The sequence below is a fragment of the Thermobia domestica genome, chromosome 10 (assembly GCF_964235325.1).
Source record: "Thermobia domestica chromosome 10, izTheDome1.hap1.1, whole genome shotgun sequence".
Classification (NCBI taxonomy): Eukaryota; Metazoa; Arthropoda; class Insecta; order Zygentoma; family Lepismatidae; genus Thermobia; species Thermobia domestica.
The window spans coordinates 38,760,978-38,775,493 of NC_137463.1; the positions used below are offsets into that span (position 1 = coordinate 38,760,978).

Below are 14,516 nucleotides of genomic sequence, written 5' to 3' on the forward strand. Positions count from 1 at the left end.
CAATTGTTTACATAATGATTGCCAAAAATTGATGCCCTGGGGGCACCTTAACGAGGTTTATGGAGGGACCCTTCCCCTGAAAGGGGAAAAGGCCCTAAAACGAACAATAACTAACCCATTCCCCTGCTAGAACTGGTTCAATTTGGAAAAGGGGATAGGAGCCCTTTTAAGCTAACTTAAGCTGCCATTATTATTATTCACTTTACAACCATCAAACCTACGTACATGCGATTACTGAATAAATAATAGAAAGTCACATTTACTTAATACACGAACAACATGCACCAAACAGGTCGTAATTTCCCTAATCCCTACTTGAGTTTGAAATAAAAAAAATAAAGTCACTCTTTCACTGTTGTCTATTCTCGATAGGCAGCAAACATGGCTTCCTAGTAAACAGAACTGGAATTTGTTATTTCACTGAATTGCAGCTTCTTTACCAAAATTTGCGGATTTTTCGGGCTCCTATTTCGTTGTAAATCTTTAACTATTGAATTACATTATATGTTACCTTAGTTGTCCTTGGAAATTGGAATTCTTCCCGAAAAATATGTAGCACAAAATTTACAAGCTGCTCCTTGCGAGATGTCTTCGATTGTTCCCATAACATTGCGCCGAAAAAGCCAGAGGTAGGAGAATTCCTCCAATCAGAACGAAAACTTTAGCCGCGGAAATTACAAAGCAAATAGAAATTTGGCAAATCCAGATATAACCGGATCTGAAAGTGACTATGGACTAGTGAGAGGGGGTGAGGGAAAGATTAGGTACCTGGCCAAAATCTACATTGGTCTGAAATTAAGGAAATTTATATCCAATAACGGAACTATGTTTCGGTATGACGTCAGAATGGTAAACCTTGTAACTATTCAAGTTATATATCCGTAAATGGGATTTACACTTAATCAAAATATAAATAAATATATTATACAGTGGGAATATGGTTACTAATGAAACCTTTGGGTTCATTATATTTAATTCGAAGTAAAGAGAGTAAATAAATTGTGTAACTAAACCGAAATTGAATTAAAAAAAAAATTACTAGGTACAGGGTGCGTAAAAAAGAAAAAATTGCCATTCTTTCAACTGTAATGGTACATTACATCTTCAACTTTCTGCAGATATTTTAGTCTAAGAAACCACACAAGCATATCAGTGTCATTTCGACATAATGCAAATGCTGTATTTTCTTTAAACTTTTGACAGAATTTTGATAAGTTTTTAGCGGAATTCCTCTTAACTCAATGTCTTATTTCTCTTCTTCCACCACCTCCTTTTGTCCTTTCGGACTTTAAATATAATTCTCAATTAAAGGATGTATATCAGATATGTCTGATCACTGTCTGTGTATTTGCACATCGCTGTCTGTTTTCCTAAAAAAATATATCTAGCCTTAATAGATGTCTAAAAACTTCTAAATATTGCATACCGAAACTTGAAATTTTCCATTAAGAGGCTTATTTTGATTTCCGTTGTCCGCATAATAGAGTTTCCATTTAATAGGAAAATTTAACATTATTTTCGCCAGTAAATTCATGGGATCGTGAAATATTTCCATTTAACACAAGTTTCCGTGTAAGAAAGGGTTCGTTGAAAACAAGTTTTACTGTACAAGCATTTACAGTGGTCAAATGGGACTAGTATGAGCTACTATAGCATACCGATTGTAAACTATGATACCAGAAATCATAGCAGTTGTAAAAATGTAAAGTAAACTTTACTACATGGAAGTAAGGCTCAAGTGCACATACCTCCATTTATCATCTCTCTCTCTCTCTGTCGCTCTCTCATTTTTCTTTCTTCCTTGCCAGTTTGAATAATTGTAATAGTAATATTCCAGTTCTCACTAATCTTATTGAAGTGTACTTATTAACCACTAGTGTGAAGTACCCGCTTCGCTGGACTAAAATTAGAAAAATTAATAATAAATGTTCCTTTAACCAGTCATTTTTTACTATTACTGATAGCTCTCTGATATCGGTCATTTCGATTTCGGTCATTTTTCGATTATCTCTCTCCCTCCCCCAAGTTGCGTGTTGTCTGAATTTGGATTTAAACAGCATCGAAAGTGTCACTATTCATCTCAGCAACCCCGAAAACTATGGATTTGGAACTAATATCGGTCATTTTCGATCATTTTTATGTATCTCCTCCCTCCCCTCCCCAAGTTGCTGGACTGAATTTTTTAATTAAAAAGATATCGGAAGTGTCACTGTTCATCTCAGCGACCCCGAAAACTATGGATTTGGCACTGATATCGGTCATTTCCGATTATTTTTATAATCTCCCCCAAGTCGCTGGGCTGAATTTGGATTTAAACGGCATCGGAAGTGCCACTGTTCATCTCAGCGACCTCGAAAAATATGGGTTCTGCATTAATATCGTTCATTTTCGATCCTCCCTCTCCTCCCCCAAGTTACGGGGCTGAATTTGGATTATAAACAACATCAGAACTGTCACTGTTCATCTCAGCGACACCAAACACTATAGATTCGGCACAAATATAGTTCATTTTTGATAATTTTCATGTATCTACCCCTCCCGCAAGTTGCAGGAGTGAATTTGGATTTAAATGGCATGAGAAACGTCACTGTTCATCTCCGTGACCCCGAAAGCTATGGATTCGACACTAATATTGGCCATTTTTGATCATTTTCTTATATCTACTCCTCCCGTCCCATAAGTTGCACCGTAAAAGTGAAATGATGAAAACCATCAAAAACCATCCCAGGTTCGAACCTCATTTGTGTTGAAAATTTGTTCGAGATCGGTTGGGTGACTTAAGAGTTATTAAGTCACAAACATAGTCACTTTTATTTTTATTTATATAGATTTTTCTATTTATGGGAACGTAGGTATCGACATATCAATAATGTTGTGCACCTGTTTTAGGCAATTTTGCAATTGAGCGTGATGACACGTGCAATATTACAGTTTGTATGTGTGGAATATAAATAAAAGGGAGAAAGTTAATTCTGATAAAAAGGGGGGCATCAATGAAAAGCGATAACTTGTTTAATTATTTCTGGAAAAACACATCTAAGTCATTTATATACATATGAGCATACCGTTAGTAATTTGTTTTCAATTCCACTATTGAGTATGTAGTATAAATTAGCAAATAGAAAAGAAAGCAAGAATTTTAGAAATGTTTTTTAAAAATGGATCACAAGATTGCAATCTTAGCCAAGAATTTCGGAAATGATCCAAAAACTGCATCAAAAGATTGCGATCATGGTTAATAGTTAGTTTTTGGATCGGGGTCTACAAAATTTTTGAACGGCCCCTAAATCGAATTTTCATATTTTTTATGTAATAAGTACATCATACTGAGTTAAGTAATAGTTTGAGTTTGGCTACAACGTATGTAGTTCTCCAGACATAAGGCATACAAAAATTTTGATTGAAATATATTGAATCTTTAGCTCCAAAAAAATATAAATTATTTATTGTCTCAAAATACTGTATGTTATAATACTCTTTTATCTTCTTTTTTATAGTTGAACTTTTAATTTGCTAGAATAGCTTAGAAATTAGCTGATTGAAAAATGAAATGAATAAGAAACTGTTAGGAATAGTATAAATAAAGGTAAATATTATTAGAGATAATAAACAGTGTTATTATCTCTATGCTATTATCAATATGAGATTGTATCCAAATGGAAACGGCAATTCCAAACTGAAGACATGACCACCACGGACGCATCTAATTCTGGAAGATCTGTCGCGGACTGAGGATGTCGCTTCGATGGAGGAAGTTGAGAAGACCATAATGAAAGTCAGGAGGATAACCATTAAGAGTGTTCTGTGTGCAATAGGTATGAGTTATGGGTCTGCCTGGAATGTCATTTACAACCAGTTACATCTTCAGAAAGTGTCAGCACGGTGGATAACACGACTGCTCACATCTTTCCAGAAAAGAAATCACGAGGACGCTGCAAGAGAAATATTGCGTTGCTGAGAGGTGAATAAAAAAAGAGTTTTTCGGCAGACTAGTGGCAACGGCTGAAAGTTGGATTTATCTTTATGACCCAGAAACAAAGTAAATGAGTAAACAATGGCAACACCTTTAATTCCCCGGCCCCCAAAACGTACGAGTGCAGAAGTCTGATAAGGTGATGCTTTTCCTTTTCTGAGACTGTGAATAGGTCACCATGGCAGATTACCTAGCACAGGGGTAAAATATTACTAATATCTATTGTTCCTATCTCCTAAGTTACGAGAGGAACTGAAGAAGAAAGTCGTGAATTGATCACGAAAGAAGTGCTGCTGTTATCAGACAATGCACCAGCTCACACTTTCCATGTATCCATGATGAAGGCAGTGGAATTAGAATATGAAATATTGCCCCACCCCATACCCACTGAACCTAGCACCAAGTGACTTATTTTTCCTTCCAGAAATGAAGCGCCCACTCAGAAGACTCCATTTTAATAGTAAGGATGATGTCATTGTTGAGAGTGAACTGTGGTTTCAAAGCCAAACTACAGACTGTTACAAAATGGACTTACGGAAAGTGAAGAGTCACTGTCAAAAATGTGTCGCTAGGCACGGTGACTACATAGAGAAGGACTAATACCATCGTGGTGTCATAGTTCTCCGGAGTGGATTTCTTCTAGGTGCATGTACGAATTTTTTGATACCCCTTCGTGTTTTATCAAGATACATTTGCATTGCGTAGAAATTTAATGTTAGCTAAATTTAATTGTATTTTTTTAACTTTCAAATTGTTTATAACATATTGACAATTCAGTTTAATTGAAGGTTCTTTCTAGTGTACTTAGCTTAAAATACTGAACTGGTTATTTCAGGATTTCAACGAAAAAAAAAGTATAAGCATGCTAATCTTTAAGTGTATTTTCTAGAAATAAAAAAAAAAAAATCAAAGTTAAGATAGAAGCATAGAAACATAGTATATTCTGTTTGAACTTTACTTACCATAAATTTAGCAAACGGGTAGTGGTGAATCTTATCGTTTTCTCTTCTTACTTTTCTGCCTCTGAAACAAGCCCAGTTCCGTACAGTTATGTCATGAGACCATCCAGCCAGAGTTCTGTAACATTGGGTAATAACTTTCTTGCCTTGCTAAAAGTTAAGAAAGTTCAATTATTTATGCTTTCAGTATCTAATACATCCTTTAGAATAAAAATATTCTTTATCTTGAATTTCAGCATAAAAGACACTTTTTAATCCAGTCTATATTTGAGAATTACATGAAAGTTTCTGGATAAGACACAATTTTCCCAAATCGATCGTTCTTCCCTATTTTCTAGTAATAGTGACAAACTGATATATCTTCAAGATTAATAACGATTTACCAATATACAATACAGGGTGCATCAAAAAGGACTTCCACAACTTTAAAAACTCCTATTGATTTATTTATTTATCTTACAGTCATGATTTTGGTGTCATTTTGTAGCAAAATACATCAAGTTTTGATTCACGTAGTACACTAGTTCAGAAACAAGCCACTGCAAGCGCTAGCGGCAGTTGAGCAAAGATGGCTCCCTTTACTGGTCCAGCGTGTTTTGGTTTGGGCTGTCACGTGCATTTCCAAGGATTTTCGTGGATTTTCACTGCCCCAAATCCTATAATTATGTTTATTAACTCTACCATTCAAGTGAAAAGTCATCTCATCACTAAAAATAATCTTTTCAATGAAATCTTCATCCAACCAAAGTAGCATTTCCACGCAAAATTACTTATGAGCAATCTATCTGTTTTTTTTTTTCTTTCTTTCTTTAATTCTTGCACCATTTGTAGTTTGTATGGTTTGAGAAGCAATCGTTTTCTCAACATACGCCAAACTATCAAATATGAGACGCCCAGCTATCGAGAAACACACCTCGTTGATTTTGTATAATTGTTCCCAAAGCTTTGTCTCACTTGCTTTATAACGTCTTCAGACGTACGGGGTCGACCTGAAGATTTGTTGTGTCTTACCGAATATCTAGTTTCAATAAAACACTTGTGCCACTGATAAATAGTAGGCCTACTGACAGGATCTTTACCATGCTTTGCACGTACATTACGTTGCACAGTTGTCGTAGACTTTGATTCTTCAAACCAAAACACAGCTAACACGCTCGGGACGCATTTTCGCCGATCCCAAGAGTTTCGTCCAATACATGGCTCAACTAGAAATCTTATTCGCCAAATTCGATGACGTCACAAAGTTTCAAGTTCAACCTGCTAATAAGCTTGGATTCGTTTCTTTCTGTGTTTTCGTATGTATTGGTGTGAGTGGAAGAGACAGAAACAGAGATGGAATTATACATGTCTTTAATTGTTAGATACGTTGTAATATATGAAGTTATTCATTTACGTTCACTTTCTACGCGATACAAATATATACACTCAAATAATCTTTGAACAAGTAGGAATTTTTAAATAAAAGCAGGCCACATTTCTTTTTACTATCTACAAATTTTAACATTTTGTTAAATCATATGTTAATGGTGCGCACAATTAATACACTATGATTTTACAAAGATCGTGAGCTTTGTACTGTAACACCTTGTTTTATTTTCAAATTTATATACAAAATTTGTGTTCCGGTCATTTGACGATGCTAATTGAGAAGTCTTGGCTTTGCTACGCTTATCATAGAGGTACAAAATATGTCTTTCAAACGTTTTCCGGATTAACTTTACAGTTCGTCTCTATGTGCACGCGACAGTAGACCCTAGATCTGGTTTAGAAGTATTTTGCGACAAATAATATTGTTCCATGCTTATAGATAAACAATATTCGGAGCAATTGCGCGAGAAACGCCTACCAACTTGTGCTATATTGTAATTTATAGCTCCGCATAAGAATACCAACTAGAGAAGGTAATGCAAATTGCACTGCATTGCATTCAAGTTTAGCGCCCGTTCATCACTAACATTATATGGAGATCTGGTCTTGCTACTTAATGTGAATCCAAGACTCGAACCAAAGATACGTATGCTAACCATATTGTCTCAAAGGAACTAAAGATGAAAATATGGTTGCTTTCCTTAATAATAATAATAATAATAATAATAAATAACTGAGATTTTAATGCTGAATCTGAAATCGCAGATAGGTCAGACAAAAAGCACATATGGCATTTCGAGCGGAAGGGAGGTGGGCGTGAACCATCAGGCTTTAAAAACAGAGTGCTAGATAAACAAGATTGGGAACCACTGTTTTAAACTTTATCTAAGCAAAAGAAGCTACCACTTGAACTTTATATAACCACCCGCGTGCTCCTTCTGCTTCGCTCCGCCCTGGTGCGAATTAGGTGCAATACCAGTTTGTAGTAACCATCTAGCACAGTTTGGTACAGTCCGCAGCAAAAACTTGCAACATAAGCATGTAAGTTTATTGAGAAATGACGAAGTCTTTTGTTCCAAAATAAATGTGCAGGGGAAGACGCGTGCGGGTACAGTCCGCAGCAAAAACCTGCAACATGAGCATGTAAGTTTATTGAGAAATGACGAAGTCTTTTGTTCAAAAATAAATGTGCAGGGGAGGCGCGCCGAGGTTTCCCCTGGCGTGATTTGTGCCACTTAGACGTTATGTTGATTCCTTGCGCTGTTAGGCGTAGTTTCACAATAAACTTACATGCTCATGTTGCAGGTTTTTTTTTTTTTCTGCGGACTGTACATAGTTTACGCACTTGACGACTCAATTACACCAAACATGCCTAATCAGCAAAGGAACGGCAATGACATCTGTCACAAAATACTTCTATATTTCGAATGCACGGGCAAACTGTAGAGCGTCTTTTTTTTAAAACTCGTGTTGTAATACTTTAAACAGCCCTATAGTATCAGCAGATTTTCGCTTCGGTACGAGAGATTGACAGAAAAGATTTGTTTCATAACCCACTCGGAACTGTAGGAGAACTAAGGAAACTTAGGTACATGAGTAATAGAGTAGGAGAGTTAAGCGCTCTGACCTTAAGGTGTTGTTCAGGATTGTATCCACAAGGGCCGAATCCCTCCTAAATTTTTAGTGCCATCCTAAAATTTTCACAGTAGGCTTGCAAATGAACTACAATCTGGTAGGATTGAGCCTCCCTAACTTTACTGTCCCCCTACATTTTTGGGCTGGCTACAAACCTGTGTGTGTTGCATTTGGTGCAGATTATGTCCTGGCGCCAATAGTTAGAAATTTACAGAAAAGATGTCGTAGTTTAGATTTGAGTTTAGCCTCTCCTTCAGCAGTGCAGCTATATGAGACATGACGTGGGACCCGAATCACATAAGGTCCTGCCGGGAATCAAACCAGAGCCTCTCACATAAAGGGGGGAAAGCTATCTTCATAGCCATCATAGCCATGGGAGAGCTTTGTGTAATAATTTAGAACTTTGTTTATGTATACACTGAACATGTAAGTGAAGTACAGTATTATTTTATAACCAATAAAAAGTTTGCCTCATTACCACGCAACTGTACCAGGCGAAGCATGCAACAACGATATGTGACAATGGCCGTGACACTAGTAACATCGAACTCACAATTATTATACTTTTACACTATCACTTTGTGTTTTGGGGGGAGAGTCGAGTTCGATTCACGGTGAGAGCTCACATGGTTTGATCAAACGTTAACCTGTAGATCCACGTCTCATATAGCATCGGTTATGAAAAGGATGTTAAAATCACTCTTTCAACACTAGTAACAAAAATCAATAGTGTGAACAAAGTAGTTTGTTTTTATTGAAAGGGGAAACATTGATCATAGAAAAGTACACAAGTGTAGTGAGCACAAAGGGGAAATCGGAAAATGCAGGAGCAGGGCAAACGTGTTCAGATTTCCGTAGTACTTGAGCAGTACGTTTGTACTACTGTTGTGTAGCGTATGTTATTTTCATCTACACTATGTTAACGTATAATGATCGCCCCTGTGTGTTCGACTCCGTTCACCACAGTTTCTCTTCTGCCTCTTCTCACTCCGGTTTTCACACTTTCCAGTGAAACAAAAAATAAATATCCTCGTAAAACAGGGACGTCATTTCACACTTTGCTTGAGGGGGCAAGAGCACCACTTACATAAAAATTTCACGTTTTGTACTAGCATATTAGTACACAATCTATTAAAGCAGTGGTTCTCAAAGTGGACGCAGCCAGGAGGTCCGCGACGCCTAAAAATTGAAATGTGTTATAATAAAATGGGACTCAAAGCTGTTATGCAAGAAGTTTTTTTTTCAGCTACTAAAAAGTGTTAAGTTATGCAAGAAGTGTTTTCAGTTACAAGTAGTGATTATACTTACTTTTGTAAATTTAAATATTTTCTTACTTTACTAAATTTCTGCCCTGTGAGCAGTGGTGCCCACCCCCCCTTATGTCCATGACGCACCCCCCCAATTGTCTATCCGTAGGTGTTCTTCCATGAAAAAAATCTTCTTTTCGATTAATTTTACCCCCCCCCCCCATCAAACATATTTATATAGATTTTTAACCCCCCCCAAATATTTCAATGACGCAGTTTGCGTCATAGCCCCCCCTTGTGGGCACCCCTGCTGTGAGTATGAAGAAGACATTGCAACATTTGATGCCTTTCCCTACCACTTACTTATGTGAACAGACCTTTTCTGCTCTTTGCTGTATTAAAGCCTGAAGGCAAAATCATCTTAATATGGAATCAGACCTAAGGTTAATGGTGACAAATCTTATTCCGGATTTCAGTGCAACTACGGAAAAACAGAAAGAATTTCATTCCTCATATTAGTGATCCCACATTTGAGAACATTGTTTATCAAGTGAATTTCTTTTTTTTTTTTTTTTTTTTTTTTTTTTTTTTTTTTTTTTTTAAGAAAAAAAGTGCATTGCTTTCAATCTTGAAAGTTGTATTTTCAATTGAAATTTCGTTCACTAGGAAACAATCATGTATCTTTAGAGTAAATTACTTATTGCAATATTTTTCTTGCCAATGGTAATTCTAATTAATAGTCTATATTTTTTTAATACCATGTGAAATTTCAGATAGCATTGCAAGGGGTCCACGGATCACTTTCCGAATGCAGAGGGGGTCCACGTTATCGGAAAGTTTGAGAACCACTGTATTAAAGTATATGTATTCCTCAAACTCTTGGGGAACAATTGCCCCTCCTGCCCCCCTAAATGACGCCCCTGTCGTAAAAGTGAACAGAAAGTAATAGATCTTCTCTTTCAGTTATTCTCGTTGAACTTTGGCATACACATTGTATATCTGTACGTACTTGGTGGGCAGGCATCAATTAAATAGAACGTTCTAAGTGCATTTGCAGACTAAGAAGAAATGTGGATTTTTAGTCATTTTACCAAATGGCAGCCGGATTCTTAATCTCTGCATGGCAGAGGCATAGTTGTGCAGTATTCTCATATAATGGCTTATATGATAGTCACCCCTACTTTACGTGCTATTTCTAATTTAAAACTACCTCTCCTTATGTGCTGCACAATAACATATAGCTATCACTTGAATTTAAACTTGGTTATCCCAGCTTTTAATATTCTTTGAAAATCATTACCATTTTTAGTGATTTTCTTTAGCATTCATAAGATTGATGGGCATTTAAACTAAGAAGTGTTATTCATATTCGCTAATACCAAAAGTTTAATTCAATCATAAACTGAAAAGAATACAAAGTTTCATTATCAATAACGGAAGAAGAAACTTGTGATACGGTGCTGTAACGTCACTATTGAATCGTCCAATAGCCCTTAAAGGATCTTATGGTACTATTTGTACCATATGAGTGTTTCATGATACATTGCGTTATAACTCTCCTATTGAGCTTTTTCGTCTGTTTTTTTTTTTTTTTTTTTTTTTTTTTTTTTTTTTTTTTTTTTTAAGTCCAGACGCATTGTAGAAGACGTTACGTATGGTTTTACAGCTTCCTGCGTCGAGACATAGGAGATAATGACGTCATAACTTTAAACAATATGTTTTCTTTTATTAAGCCTATGTTCATTATTTTTTGGCGGGCTTATTTTTGCACGTTCATGATTGAAATTTTGCACAAACATTGAGTCCACAGAGTAGTATTTACCAGATTTTTTTTTCAAATTTCTGCGTTAGCAGAAGGAGGGTCCAGGGGGCAAAAATGTAAAAAAAAAGAATATTTTTAACAAAAAATTCCTTTTTCACTATTTTTACGTCTCAGATACATGATGGAGACACGTAAATGGTACCGTCTGAAATGCAGTTCTATTCTGAAGAGAATGATGTGCAAACCATGATCCTAGGGTAATTAGGGATGTCTCAGGGAATTTTTATCAAAACATCCTTCTGTATAGGGGAATATGGGGTATTGTCGGTATATTTTTGGCGGGGTTACTTTTGCACTTAGAAGATTGAAATTGTGCAAAAAAAATTCAGTCCACCGAGTAGTATTTAACAGATTTTTTCAGATCTCTGCGTTAAAACAGGGAGGGTTCAGAGGGGGTAAAAGTTGAAAAAAAGGATATTTTTACAAAAAATCCCTTTCTTCGGGATTTTCCCGCCTTAGATACATGATGGAGACATGTGAATGGTACCACCTGAAAGGCATTTCTATTCTGAAGAGAATGACTGGCGGATTATAATCCTAGGGTAAATATAGATGTCTCAGGAAATTTTTTACCTAAGATCATGGTCTTTTGCGGTAATTTGGGGCATTTTGGGGATTCTTGATAAAATTTCTCCCGCCCTTACAATTCAAGATAAGAACTTGAAATTTGCCATACACATTCAGTCTACCGAGTAGTATTTGTCAGATTTTTTTAGATCTCTACGTTCACACAGGGCCGTTCCAGAGGGGCCCAAAGTGTGAAAAATGTTTTCCCCCGAAATTTTCCCTTTGACCTAACTTTTTCCCTCTCCTGGTATAGGTATGGGCATATAAGTGGTGCCATTTGAAAGCCTGCTCCATTCTGAAGAGAATGAGGTATGAACTATGATCCTAGGATAAATAGCGACGATGCAGTAGCTGCTTGACTGAAAGTCAAAAAAATACCCCAAAAGCACAAGATCCTAAAAGGGATAGATGACTCTTTTTGGATGAAACGCTTGGAATCGGCGAAAATGTGCTCGGGATCAGCAGAGGCAGCCATCTCTGCTGCAATTGCCGCTAGCGCTTGCAGTGGCTTGTTTCTGAACTAGTGTACTACGTGAATCAAAACTTGATGTATTTTGCTATAAAATGACAACAAAATCATGTTTGTAAATAAATGGATAAATCAATAAGAGTTTTCAAAGTTGTGAAGTCCTTTCTGATACACCCTGTACTAACAATGTTATCGGGAGCATAGTGGCTCAGCACTAGAGTGCTTCCCTTTAGTGCTGCATGTCCTTAGTTCTATCCCTGGCCAGGCAAGTTTGTCTCAGGGTTCTCCCGTTTCCTCCACATTCTCATGCCACCAATTATGCTATTACCATTCACTTTCATTAATCATCCATCTTCTTTTTAGCTAAAATGGCATAAAAGTGGGACGGAAAACTAGAAATTTAATTTCATTATGAATGTTATCATAGGAAAATTATCATTGCCTTAACGCATTTGAATGGATCTTTCTAAAAGCAGAATTACCGCAAAGTTGTTATCACGAAGATAAATTTTGATAGAACGTAATTTTATTTGTGAGTTAAGCTACAAAGCAAAGAATCAATCACCTTAATAAGTAAGAATGAGCCTGTGTTCACTATTTTTTGTTACTGTACAAAGCATCACAAGGATATTGCAAGAAATACGCCTAATAACGCAAGAGATACGCCTTAGGTAAGTTTCTTTTAAAGTTGTAACTTGTTACTGTTACTTTATCTCACAAAGGCAATACTGCAGTCTTGTATTCAATATGAAGATTGAGGTGAAGGGTGTTTCAATACATTTGATGTGATGTTCCATCTAGTGGATGGAGCCTATATCTTTGATGCATGTGATTTATGATTCGATTTCTGGTAGGAGGGCATTGTGATGGTTCAGATCTCATCCTTAATTGTAGATCCATGTCTCATGTAGCCTTGGTGCTTAAATAGAACATTAAACTTCACCAAACAAACAAAGAATCAAGACTGTTTAGAGGAGGGATGAATTCAGGGGGTAGCCCGGAGGGAATCTCTTCCCCGAAGAAAATTCATTCCCCCCGGAGAAACTCTCAAAATTTCAATCACAAAATGTAGAAATTACTTCACCCAAACTCCCCTCCCACCGAGGAGTTCAATTTTCCCCCCGGGTGAAAATGTCTGAATTGAACACTGGTTTAGAGGCTAATTTAAAAAGTAATATTAAGCTATGAAAAATTTCTAACAGCATAGTTTTTGTACAACCCATAAATATAAAGATGCATAATACTACAAAACATGAAGTTGAACATAGCTGTACACAGTGGCCCAAAAGTACCTATACAGTTGTACTGCCGTAACTTGTTGTTTGTAACGTTTTTTCTCTTTTTCTTTTTCAGATATCTTAATTTCTTGAATGATGGCTGGTAACATGAATGAAAAGCAAAGAAAGTGGAATTTCAAAAGCCATTGGAAAAGTGAAAATGTTCAACATGTTCGTACATTATGGAGAAACAAATTTAATAACACATTTAACAATTTATCGCATCAGGGGCAAATTTGATGACACAGGCTTAGTAGTTAATGCACCAAAAACTAGACCCCCTAATACTGCAGTGACAAACGAAAATTAAAAAAAAAAGACAATTGCACTGATATTTATCAACAGAGCAAAAAAAAAAAAATCAACATGGCGAGCATCCCTGGAGTTTTCAACATCAAGAACGTCATTACAACAAATTTGTGTCGTAATGTGTCGTAGCACTCTCAGTACATTTGAAGAATGTTGCAATATTGAAGGACATATCAAACACTCATGTGATGGAAAATTATTAAAATTAAAATTTAGGTGCCGCTGTATACCTAGTTTTGGGCCACCCTGTATATGTAAGTTTCCAGATCAATTTTACCAACTTTGCATTGTGATCTGGTAATATCACATTTTGCTTTGGAGTATTTAAGAATATAAAACTGACTAGGAAATACTTTAAAAGGGTAAAAGTTACATTATTATTAATATTAACAATCCTTATATATGTTACTCACTTGTTTATAATAGGAAAAAGCGAAATATATCCTTCCATTGATAGTGACTTCAAATCCTTGGTTATAAATCATCGTCCAAGTTCCATTATTATCCAATCTATCCCTGGCAATATTTGGAAATGTAAGGTCTATCCAAAACTTACTCATATAATTTGCTGTAAATACATATTTCAAAGTATATTTAGTTATGAAAAGTCATTGCGTCTTCATGAATATGTATACATGGTGTTCAGAAACAACACACCAATAAACTTTAGGGAATGAATCCCTTCCCGAAAACATTCTATATAGGCCAACATGCAATAATGCATTGCTAGAGCCTGTCTATTCTACCTATACCCTCGGAAAATATGCCAACTATATTTCGACTCCACCCTCGCTTCCCTTTAGCGGAGGGGGCGCGGTGGCTCAGTCAACGAGGCGAGTAACATCGTCTCTGCCGTCGCTCTAGTTTCGAGTGTTTGTTTACATCGCTAT

The 14,516-nt window shown here is 36.3% G+C and overlaps 1 protein-coding gene across 4 annotated transcripts in view; it reads right to left on the bottom strand.

Moving 5' to 3' along the window:
- LOC145662452 (dipeptidyl peptidase 1-like) overlaps positions 1–14,516 on the bottom strand; it is a 92,769-nt gene that overhangs the window by 70,045 nt on the left and 8,208 nt on the right. Inside the window, exons 2-3 of one of the 4 annotated variants that reach the window (XM_081728041.1) lie at positions 14,040–14,194; positions 4,936–5,082 (exon numbers count right to left, since the gene is read on the bottom strand). In XM_081728041.1, coding sequence (XP_081584167.1) covers positions 4,936–5,082; positions 14,040–14,194 — 302 coding nt within the window. Of the gene's footprint in view, positions 1–4,935; positions 5,083–8,090; positions 8,320–8,413; positions 8,495–14,039; positions 14,195–14,516 lie in introns of those variants that run through there. The other 3 variants (XM_081728042.1, XM_081728044.1, XM_081728043.1) reach the window with 3 other exon arrangements.